The sequence below is a fragment of the Staurois parvus genome, unplaced genomic scaffold (assembly GCF_062004578.1).
Source record: "Staurois parvus isolate SC_StPar_1 unplaced genomic scaffold, SC_StPar_1.0 ptg001037l, whole genome shotgun sequence".
Lineage (NCBI taxonomy): Eukaryota > Metazoa > Chordata > Amphibia > Anura > Ranidae > Staurois > Staurois parvus.
Window position 1 is genome coordinate 600,852 of NW_028318833.1, and position 12,075 is coordinate 612,926.

General features: G+C 41.4%; 1 protein-coding gene across 2 annotated transcripts in view; it reads right to left on the bottom strand.

The window, feature by feature from the left end:
- LOC149441004 (guanylate-binding protein 7-like) overlaps positions 1-12,075 on the bottom strand; it is a 50,299-nt gene that overhangs the window by 11,361 nt on the left and 26,863 nt on the right. For both annotated transcript variants that reach the window (XR_016307454.1, XM_089657870.1), the window contains exons 8-10: positions 4,539-4,751; positions 3,858-3,960; positions 1,165-1,358 (exon numbers count right to left, since the gene is read on the bottom strand). Coding sequence is in view for 1 of the 2 variants with exons in the window: in XM_089657870.1 (XP_089513996.1) it covers positions 1,165-1,358; positions 3,858-3,960; positions 4,539-4,751 (510 nt within the window). In the remaining variant the exon portion in view is untranslated. The remainder of the gene's footprint in view (positions 1-1,164; positions 1,359-3,857; positions 3,961-4,538; positions 4,752-12,075) is intronic.

Below are 12,075 nucleotides of genomic sequence, written 5' to 3' on the forward strand. Positions count from 1 at the left end.
GTATAAGCCAATAGTATGTTACTGCCTGTGTCCCTCAATGAGCGCCAAGAAAAAAGATTTTTATAGTGAGTGTGAAAATCGTATTTTCATGTGTAGGTGTCACAGGCCAGGAAGTGAGAGATCATGGACAGGAATAAAAATCTGACAAAAAATGTAACTCTTCCCCACTCCATCCAAAATGAGAAAAAACTTGGCTGGATTTAGTCTTTAAAGAAAATGTGAACCCAACATTTCATTTTTGTACCATGTACTTGTATGAAAGAGTATCCTTGTCTCTTTGTTTTGCTTCCTTTGTGTGAAGTCCCCAGAGTTCCTCCAGTCCCTTAGCTTTTCTATTAAAAATTGACCACACTAAGCATAGCGTGGTCAGTTCTCTAGCTGTGCTGGTAAGGGCTCGTTCACACTTGACTAATTTCTAAATTTTACCAAACACCCCTATAGCGTTTGACAGGTGTTAGGTGTTTGGGAAGCGTTTTTAACGCTGCTCCAATGCTCCCCAAACGCCCTATGCGTGTTTTTGAGGCGTTTGATAGGCATTTTCCAAGCGTTAAAACCGAACCACAAACACCTATAATGAAGTTTAATGGTATTAACGCTCTGCAAATTCCACCACAAACACATGCCAGGCATTTGAGGAGTGTCACCATAGACTTGAATGGCTTCAACTCCTAATTCAACATGAGGCGTCAATTTTGACGCAACATGACCCTAACGATTCAGTGTGAACAGCACTGTGTGCTGCCATGTTTAGAATTTTCATAGGCGTTTGAGGAGCGTTAAAAACGCTTCCCAAATGCCTGTCTAACGCCTTCTGACAAAGCTAGTGTGAACTTAGCCTAACTCAGCCTGGGCTCCTCCAATGATCAGTCTTGTCCTGATACAACCTCCCTTCCCTCCTTCCCCTGTCCCCCTGCACAGCCTTTCACTGGGAAGACCAGTGTGTTGCTGTTTCTCCTCCCCCCAGCTCTCTGAGCACCTTATGCAGCTGAGAACAGAAGGTATGTGATCCCTTATAAAAAAGGGAAACTTTTTTAATGTTTTTTTTATATCTATACACAAATGCTTTGCCTTTCATTTCTATTTTAAACTTAATGGGCTGTTTTACAAAGTGAGGGATTACAATCACTTTAAGTGAGACAATTGCACAATGTGGATTTGCATTACCCTCTCCTTCTGTCGTATGACTTGCTCCAGTTTCTCATTCAATAGATTTTGTTCTTCATTCATCTTCCCAATGAACTGTTCAAAGGTCTTCTTCATATTGCCCATCTCATCTTCCTTCTTCTGCTCTTTCTGAGTCTCCTGCAACTTTTGCAACTCTTCTTCCATTGCCACAATTTTTTTTCTTGCATTCTCCTCTGACAAAGATGCCAACAAGAAATACATTGAAAAATAACATGTTTTATAGGGTTCACTATAGAGGGAAAAAAATAAGGTGTGTTCCTCTTTGGCCCGGCAATAGGAAATGACTAAATGCTCAGACTGACAGGGGCTCATTGTAAAACAATAATGGTAGCGGAAACCCTGGCAGCTACTATACTGAGTTTGGTGGAGCAATGAATAAAGTGAACAACAGCAATCAGACGTGCACCGGGAGGAAAAAATACCAAAGAATCCATTAAAGTGAACCTGTCATATGAAAAAAATGCATAATCATTACCTGAAAAGCTCATGTTAAGATAATTAGCAGGTAGAAGGCAGATTACAGACCCTATTGGTACTTTAATGCTGTTGGTGGCTTTAATAATCAATAGTATAGCTGGGGAGACAAGAGGGGTGGGGGCAACCTTAACTTTTACTGAAAAAAAAAAATTGTGATCTTCATACAGTGGGGATCGAAAGTTTGGGCACCCCAGCTAAAAATTTGTATTAATGTGCATAAAGAAGCCAAGGAAAGATGGAAAAATCTCCAAAAGGCATCAAATTACAGATTAGACATTCTTATAATATGTCAACAAAAGTTAGATTTTTATTTCCATCATTTACACTTTCAAAATAACGGAAACCAAAAAAATGGCGTCTGCAAAAGTTTGGGCACCCTGCAGAATTTATAGCATGCACTGTCCCCTTTGCCAAGCTGAGACCTGCCAGTGTCATGGATTGTTCTCAATCATCGTCTGGGAAGACCAGGTGATGTCAATCTCAAAGGTTTTAAATGCCCAGACCCATCTGACCTTGCCCCAACAATCAGCACCATGGGTACTTCTAAGCAGTTGTCTAGAAAACTGAAACTGAAAATAGTTGACGCTCACAAAGCTGGAGAAGGCTATAAGAAGATAGCAAAGCATTTCCAGATGTCAATATCCTCTGTTCGGAATGTAATTAAGAAATGGCAGTCATCAGGAACAGTGGAAGTTAAAGCAACATCTGGAAGACCAAGAAAAATATCAGACAGAACAGCTCGCAGGATTGTGAGAAAAACAATTCAAAACCCACGTTTGACTGCACGATCCCTCCAGAAAGATCTGGCAGACACTGGAATTGTGGTCCACTATTCCACTATAAAGAGATACTTGTACAAATATGGTCTTCATGGAAGAGTCATTAGAAGAAAACCTCTTCTACGTCCTCACCACAAAAATCATCGTTTGAACTTTGCAAATGAACATATAGACAAACCTGATGCATTTTGAAAACAAGTTCTGTGGACCGATGAGGTTAAAATTGAACTTTTTGGCCGGAATGAGCAAAGGTACGTTTGGAGAAGAAGGGGCACAGAATTTAATGAAAAGAACCTCTGTCCAACTGTTAAGCATGGGGTTGGATCAATCATGCTTTGGGGTTGTGTTGCAGCCAGTGGCACAGGGAACATCTCACGAGTAGAAGGAAAAATGGATTCAATAAAATTTCAGCAAATTTTGGATGGTAACTTGATGCCATCTGTGAAAAAGCTGAAGGTAAAGAGAGGATGGCTTCTACAAATGGATAATGATCCTAAACACACCTCGAAATCCATTGGGGATTACATCAAGAGGCGTAAACTGAAGGTTTTGCCATGGCCTTCACAATCTCCTGACCTCAACATAATTGAAAATCTATGGATAGACCTTAAAAGAGCCGTGCGTGACAGACAGCCCAGAAATCTCAAAGAACTGGAAGACTTTTGTAAGGAAGAATGGGCAAAGATACCTCAAACAAGAATTGAAAGACTCTTGGCTGGCTACAAAAAGCGTTTACAAGCTGTGATACTTGCCAAAGGGGGCAGTACAAGATATTAACTCTGCAGGGGGCCCAAACTTTTGCAGACACCATTTTTTTGTTTTCTATTATTTTGAAAGTGTAAATGATGGAAATAAAATCTAACTTTTGTTGACATATTATAAGAATGTCTAATCTGTAATTTGATGCCTTTTGGAGATTTTTCCATCTTTCCTTGGCTTCTTTATGCATATTAATACAAATTTTTAGCTGGGGTGCCCAAACTTTCGATCCCCACTGTATGAAGATCACTATTTTTTTTTTTCAGTAAAAGTTAAGCTTGATCCCCACTGTATATCTTCAGCTGCTGACATCTCTGGAACCCCCAGTATAGTTTTTCCTCACGTAACCTCTATTTTCTTCCCATTGTCTGTGAAGGCTAAATGGCCCTGGTCTGAGCACTGTGAAATAAGAGCGTTCACATGCTCATCCATATCCAGAAGGTAAGTTGGACACCATAAAAAGAACAACAAAAAACAACTGTACTTTTAGGCAGCTATCATATATCCAGTAGTCTGTGGTTTGGCTCAGTTCGAAAAAAAAAAAAACTTTTTTCCAGGCGGATCACTTTCAGATATCAATTACAGTGATTTAACATATATATGAACTGTTTACATTTTTCAAGGAAATAAGTACATGAGATTAAATAAGCCACTGACCTTCCTCTTCCTTCTGTTTCTGGTTTAGAGCATTGTCCTCCTGTATAATTATAATTTCAGAGCTTTGTTGGGACTTTATGAATCCCTGTAGCACCTCTTCCGCCTGCAGAAGAGGAACATTGGTAGAGAAGTATTTGGTTTGGAGCATATACCACCCTCTAGTACCAACAAACATGGCAAATCTCTCCAGCAAGGACACAGACAGCAATAAAAACCTGACAAAAACCTGACAGAGGCTCTAACCCCCTCACCACTCCATCTAAAGAAAAGAACGGAAAAAGTATTGGCTTAAAATAAACTTAAGTTGATGCTAAGAATCAACTTAAGACCCCCCCCCCCAAAAAAAAAAAATATCTCAACAGTGCGCCAAAGAAAACTGCAAAAGTAATCTAATGGGCCTGACGTAATAAATAATATATACATATATGATCCTGGACAAACAAAACATATCCTTGTGGTATTTAGTATGTGATTCTGAGACACAATATCTTAGCAATGTCACCCTCAATATGTGGGCACCTCATGAATAATCAGGAGAACCCAGAACCAAGCCAAATGGGTCACAATATTAATGACATGTATGTGTTCATGATGGTGGGACCAAGGGGCATAATACAATCAAGAATTGAAGTTTGTAGTTTTATAGTGCATTTAAACAATTTTTAAATGAAGTCCACCCACCTTTACACCTTTTCCACTTTCCATATTGTACTTTTTTTCTATGGCTTCCAAGTTTTCCTTGAACTTTGCGTGTCCTCCCTGGATGTGGTACACTCCCTCCTTCAGAGATTTCTCAAAGTCCGCTGAATGCTTCTTAATCAGAGCCTGACACACCTCCCGAGATTTTGTCTCATTCATGGCAATGAATTCATCTTTCTTTCTTTTTATGTTTTTCTGATGGTGGGGAGATATACAGACATCGGTCATATTAAAAGTTTTCACTTAGTTCTTCCTAACCATTATTTTTGGTAACGACGGTGGGATTTAATCAGTGGAGCTTTTAGGCATGCAAACTTTGCTCCTTAAAGGAATATCTGCTTTCTAGAACCATCTACACAAAATATTTTCTATTTGTTTTACTAGTCTTCACTAGAGATTAATACAATTTTGAAAAGTTCAATCACTCACAGTTCAGTCAAACTTTTAAAAAGTTTGCAAATCTCAAAAGTTTGAACTGGAAGCTCCATTGAATAAAAGAGGAATCCAAACCAAATGCTAATTAAAAGTGAAGAACAAAACAGCAAATGATGTAAAATTGTATAAATAGATTTGGGAAGCTCCTTGTGGCCCTGCCTGATGAAATGATAGGGCCAGAAAAACAGCTTAAGCCACTTAAAAAAAAACCATTCTACCAGAGATATGAAGATAGAAGGCTGGGACCTGGTGGCAGTGCTAGTCAAACTAAGGTGCTCAGGCAACAGCAGAAGCCTATATAAGGCAATAAAAGCCTTTGGACTTTTAGAAACCTTTTGGGCTAAAAATTACCTCTCAAATAATGATTTTGCTGTTGCTATTGCAGAGTTTAAAAGTATCAGTGATACAGGAAGTGAGGGTAAATCTCCCCAACAGGGCCCTGGATAGCAGAACAAACCTGTCAGATGTTCCAATATTTCCCTCTCTATCCAAAATTAAGAAAAAAGTTTTGTCTGGATATACATTTTATTTTCAAATATTTTTATTGGAAAATTTGAAACATACAAAATAATTGAAAGCATTAGCATAGAGAGGTGCATCATTAATACAACATCTTGTATAGGTAAGGTAAAATGGGGTAGTGGTACCACGCCAGCCGGCCGAGGTACTTTGCAAAATCTTGGTTCAGCTACATGAGAGGTATGCTTAATTTAGTGCACCTTATTTGACTTGTGGTATGAGTAGTAAAGGAGAAAATGGGTAGGGAAAAGAAGAAGGGGGAGGAGGGGGTGGAGGCACCTAGGATCTCATAATCCTGTAGTTATTCGGATAATATATAATCATTTTATCGAACAGTTGGGGTTGTGTAACCATCGGGTCCATTGAGTCTCAAATTTGGGGTAGGAGAAGTTATGGAGGGCTGTTCTCTTTTCCATTTCACAAAGGAAGTTAATATCGGACACCAGTCGGGATAAAGAGGGAGTGTTAGTAGACCGCCAAAGTCTGGTGATATTGAGTTTTGCAGCTGACAAAATATGTATAGTGATGGTGCGGGAGGACAGTGGAATTTTATCTATTCCGATATGGAGGAGCGCTAAAGCCTGGTTTGGGGCAATCGGTGTCTTTGTAATGGAAGAGATTATTTGAAAGACTTGATTCCAATAGGAGGTCAGGGACCTACACGCCCATAATAAGTGTGTGAGAGTACCTGATTCCCCACAATGTCTCCAGCAGGATTACGAGTGTTGAGGATAGAATAGGGCCAATTTGACAGGAGTTAAGTACCCTTGATGAAGTATTTTCAGGTACAATTCCCAGTGAGAACTGCACTTTGAGGATTTATAAGTCATGGTAAATGTTTTTTCCCACGTGCTCAGAGATATGGATTGTTGCATTTCTTTTTCCCAGTTTGTAATGGACGATGTGTGTGTATTAAATTGCGATTCAACTAGGAGTTTGTAGAACAATGAAATGCCTTTTTTTGGATATGTTGAGTTGTGTAAGAAATGTTGTGTAGTTGCTGGGATTTTAATACTACAGGGTACCTTTGCTTTGTTGAGGGTATGGGTTATACGTAGATAGGTGAAGTATTCATTAGCTGGGATTCGGTATTTTTCTCTAATAGTCTGAAAGGAATGTAATGTATTGTTGGTGTACAGGTTCTGTATGTAGAGTAAGCCGCATTCATTCCACAATTTTAAATTTAAATAAGGAGAGAGGAAGTGTAGGGATGAGAGCGGGGTGAGAAGTTGGAGGTTGTCCTTACGTGGTTGGGTATGAGAAATAAAGTCATACCAAGCTGTTAGAGAGGCTATTATACAAGGGTGACCATGTAAATGCGTAAGGTGTGTCCCTCGAGGTATGAATAATAAGTCTGACAAGTTGTGTGGTAGGGAGAAGGAAGCTTCCAAAAGAGTCCAAGTTTTGTTGAACGCGGGCTGCCACCAAAAAAAGAGTTGGTCAAGTAAGGTGGCTAGGTAATAGGATTTCATATGTGGTAGTCCCGCTCCGCCCCTGGAGGATGGGCGGATTAGTAGATTTGTAGCATATCTAGGCTTTTTCGCATTCCAAAAGAATTTGTTCAATATTGCCTGAAGTTTAGTAAAAAAGATGTGAGGAACTGGTATTGGGAGCGTGCGAAAGATATAAAGTATCTTGGGTAAGATACACATTTTAACTGTCGCCAATCTGCCCAGTGTGGAGAGAGTAGTGGTGCGTAGGCCTTTAATCTCTTGCGGAATGGATTCAAGTAATGGTTTAAAATTAGCGACATACAGTAGGTTGGTCTTTGGAGTCAGTTTGATTCCCAAGTATGGTATGCTAATTTTTTCCCATGTGAATGGGAAGTGTTTGGAAATTAGATTTTGGGTGACCTCTGGTGTATGTAGGTTCAGAATAGAAGATTTCGGTTCATTCAGTTTATAGTAAGATACGGATGTGTAATTTTGAATATGCGTTTGTATAGTTTTAAGGGATTTGTATGGATTAGTGACCATTAGGATAATGTCATCGGCAAATAGGCTTATTTTGTGCTCGGATTTTAAGCATTTAATTCCGGTGAATTTGGGGTCATTTCTAAGGGTGGTTGCCAATGGTTCGATGAGTAGCGCAAAAATTATAGGGGATAACGGGCAGCCTTGTCTAGTTCCGTTAGAAATGTAGAAGGGTTGAGAAAGAGTGCCGTCAGTCAGGACCCTGGCCGATGGCTTGGAATAAAGGGACAAAATGGCTGAAAGTATCCAGTCAGATATTCCAAATTTCTGGAGCGTATGTGTCATAAACTTCCAGTGGATTCGGTTAAACGCTTTTTCTGCATCAAGTGATAATAGAAGCGAAGGTTGAGGATCTAATTCAAGGTGGTGTAGCAGGGATATAATCCGTCTGGTGGCATCAGGGGCTTGTCTACCAGGTATGAATCCTACCTGGTCAGGGTGGATTAAAGTCGGTAGGTAAGGGATCAGTCTTAGGGCGATTATCTTAGCGTATATCTTTATATCTGTATTAAGGAGCGAAATTGGTCTGTAATTTTGTACTAGTTGAGGGTCTTTTCCTGGTTTTGGGATGGTGGTAATTATAGATTGAAGCATTTCTTGGGGGAATGCGCCACAAGTAGCGACATGGTTGTAGAGGGGGGACAGATGCGGAGAAAGGTCCAGGGCAAAGGCTTTGTAGTATTCATTAGTGAAGCCATCGTTCCCTGGTGATTTATTCAAAGGAAGGGTGCGTATGATTTTTTCAATCTCCGCCAACGAGATTGGTATAGAAATGGATTCAAGTTGAGACGGGGTTATGTGTGGTAGGTTAATGTTAGATAGAAATTGTTCTATTGAATGTGTCGTGGGTTGTATTGTATTGACATCATCTTTTAGATTATATAATGTCTGATAGTAGGCCGCAAAAGCATTTGCGATATCCTGTGGGTTTGTCATAGTGTCATGCGAAGCAGGATGTCGGATTGTGGATATTTTGGATTTAAGACGTTTTTGTTTGATAATTTTACTAAGGAGTGAATTTGCCTTGTTACCGAGTGCGTAGAATTTTGCTTTTGTTTTTTGTAGGTTAGTGTCATATGCGTGGAGTAAAATGGCACGTAGTTTGTTCCTATCTGAGTTTAGAGTCGTTGTTATGTCAGGGTTTGGATTCTGTTTGTTTAGTTTTTCATTAGCGCGAATGGAAGTCATGAGCTGATCAATTTGTTGAGACCGCTGTCTCTTAGCACGGGCGTTTAACTGGATAAGAATACCTCTCATATAGGCCTTGTAAGTCAACCAAAGTGTGGTAATGGAAATATCATGTGTGGTGTTGGTGTCAAAAAAGAGTTTGTGGGCTTCTTGGATACGTTTCTGGTTCTCCGGCGTCGTCAGAAGTGAAGAGTTGAGTCTCCATATGGGTGGGAGCGCTGTGTTTTGGTCGTCGTCTAATGAGATATGGATCGGGGCATGGTCCGACCAAGTTATAGTTCCAATTCTGGATGCTTGTTGCAATGTCCATTTTTCCGTGAGAAACATGTCTATCCGTGAGTATGAAAGATGTGAAGGGGAGTAATAAGTATAGTCTTTTTCAGAGCCATGTTGACATCTCCAGATGTCGTATAGATCATTGTCGTGTAGAAATTGATTGATAGTTGGTTTCGTGGATTTTGAAGTAGAAGAAGAGTCCATATTCGGATTACTCGTAATGTTAAGATCCCCGCCAATGATGAGTTTCCCTTGTTTAAGTGTGGAGATGGTTTTGTAAAGTTTACGGTAGAAACATAGCTGTTTGCAGTTCGGGCCATAAACATTTACCAGGGTATAAGTCTTGTCATTTATTTGGCATACTAAAATGTGAAAGCGTCCAAGTGGATCCGCCCTCTGCAACAAAAAGCAAAAGGAAAGAGAATCCTTAATGGCCGTGATCACTCCATTCTTTTTTTTTGGGTTAGTTGCCATAAATGATTGAGAGAAACGGTGGAGGTATAATTTAGGCGCCTTTTCAGTAGCGAAATGTGTTTCCTGAATAAAGAGTATGTCCGCTTGTGACTTCCGTGCTTCTCTAGAGAGTAATGAGCGTTTGTATGGCGAGTTCAGACCTCGGACGTTAAGTGATGTAAGACTAATCATTTGGAATCATGATTGCTCGTTTTCCCATAACTTGAGGTGGTATTTGGGAGAGGCAGATGATCCCGCGTCTAGCTAGGAGACAAGCAGGTAGGAGGAGGTGATATAATCGTGACTCAATCAGAGTGTTGAGGGGAGTATTCCAAGATGTGCCGAAATAGGTGATATATGGGCGTTGTGTGAGTATCCAAAGGTGCCATGGCAGGGAAGGGGTAAGGATAGGAAGAATAACAATAAAAAAGGATTTGCGAAAAATGCAAATGTCCCGAGTAGCCAACCTTGCTACCTCAAAACTGGGGGATGCAGGTGGGCTTGACCGCCAGACGGGGGTCGAGCCAATTACAACCATCTTAAACAAATTGAACCAAATGAAGGCCAAACGCCAGACAATCTGATTGAAAATTGCTCCTGGGTAGAAGTATGAAGATATATAAAGAAAGGAGGAAAAGTATTTCTTGTGAAGATCAAGTTGCCTCCATAGAGCTATATGTGGGTTCTTGCGGATCAGCAGGGAGTATATTCCAAGTTTTCAGTAGATCCAGGCCCATCTCCAAAGTTTTGATAGTAAAAATTTTACTTTGATGACGCACCAATAGTTTGGTGGGGAACCCCCATTGATACGCTATGCCATGGTTTCTGAGGGCCTTGGTGATAGATATCATTTGTTTTCTGTTAAGGAGGGTAGTTTTGGACAAATCAGCATATAATCGGATATTCGTGTATAATGGTGGGAGCGGCGGTGGGTTTCGAGCCGCCGACATAATTTTATCTTTCACGTGGAAAAAATGAATGCGTGCCAATACGTCTCTCGGAATGGATGCCGGCAAAAAAGTGGGCTTAGGTAAGCGATGTGCCCGGTCAATTGCGAGCTCCAAGTCAGAGATAGTAGGGAGGAGTATTTTGACATACTGCTGTATGTATGGTATTAAGTCAGCGTTGGTGACAGATTCGGGAATGCCTCTGAGTTTGATGTTGTTGCGACGTGATCTGTCTTCCAGATCAGCTAGTTTTTGATTGATTTGCTCAATATCAGCCGAATGTTCTGTGTGCGCATCAATTAGGTTATTGTGCGCCGTTGTTATGTCTCCCATGGCATTTTCAATGTGGCTAATTCTATGTTCTTGCTGTTGTACTAAAGTTGATAGTTGGTTAAGTGGCGTAAAGATATCGTTATGTAAAGATTGGAGCAATGACGTAAGCATATTCTTCATGCATATTTCTGTCAGTGGTATGTCTGACACCGGGAATGCTTCTAAGTCAGGCATAGCAGCTTGGGGTGGATGTAATGGAGAAATGGAGGCCTGTGGAAATGTGCTAGTGTCCTGATCTAGCCGTGGCCTGGATTTAGCAGGGCTGCGTAGTGTAGGGGACAGTGGGGGAGACAACTCACCAGGGTCCCCTGGGTATAGTGATTGTTGCAGCCTGGGATCCGGGTGCTGAGCCCTGTAGTCCTCCTGCTGAGTGCTGCTGTTGTCTCCCTGTCTGCAGCCGCGGGCGCCATCTTGGATTCCCGGCCCGACGGCCGGGAAGAACTGAGTCAGTTTCCCTGGCTGATCCAGGGGTTTTTTCCTCCGTGGCATCGTATCGGATGTGCGGGCACCTTATGTGTATCGGTGCCTCGCACTTACAGGTACCCAGGGCCGGTTTGAGCCGCGTTTAGGCTGGCGGGTGGACGGCGCGGTTCTATTCCCCGTCCACCTTCAGTGCTGGCCGCGCATGCGCCCCCTGGATATACATTTTAAAGGCTGACTAAATGAATAAATCAAATATCTTACCTGCCCTCCATTGTCTATCTGATGAAAATAGTATATCACAAGTCAGACTTTACATAAAAACAAAAAGGCTAATTTAGTTGCTTGCCCAGTCAAGGTCAGACTGGAAAACTGGAGAAAAAAATATCATAATAACATTCATTTTTGCCCCCATTTGCACAAAATGAATGTACATGCAGCTTCACAGGATGAATATCTGCCATTTTTTACAAGTTTACACCAGTGGTCTCCAAACTGCGGCCCATGGGCCAAATGCAGCCCTTTGCTTGTCTCTATCTGGCCCTTGGGGTACTATTCCTCCCACTGATACCAACAAGGAGGCACCATTTCTTTCACTGGCACCAACTATGGGGCATTTTCCTTCCACTGACATCAATAATGGAGCACTATTCCTCCAACTAATACCAATGATGGGGCACGAGTCCTTCCTCTGATACCAGTGATGGGGCACTATTCCTCCAACTAATACCAATGATGGGGCATGATTCCTTCCTCTGATACCAGTGATGGGGTACTCTTCATCCCACTGATACCGGTGATGGGGCACTATTCCTCCCACTGGCACCAATGATGAAGCACTATTCCTCCCCCTGACACCAATGATGGGGCACTATTCCTCCCCCTGACACCAATGATGGGGCGCTATTCCTCCCACTGACACCAATGATGGGGCACTATTCCTCTCACTGTCACCAACGATAGGGCGCTATTCCT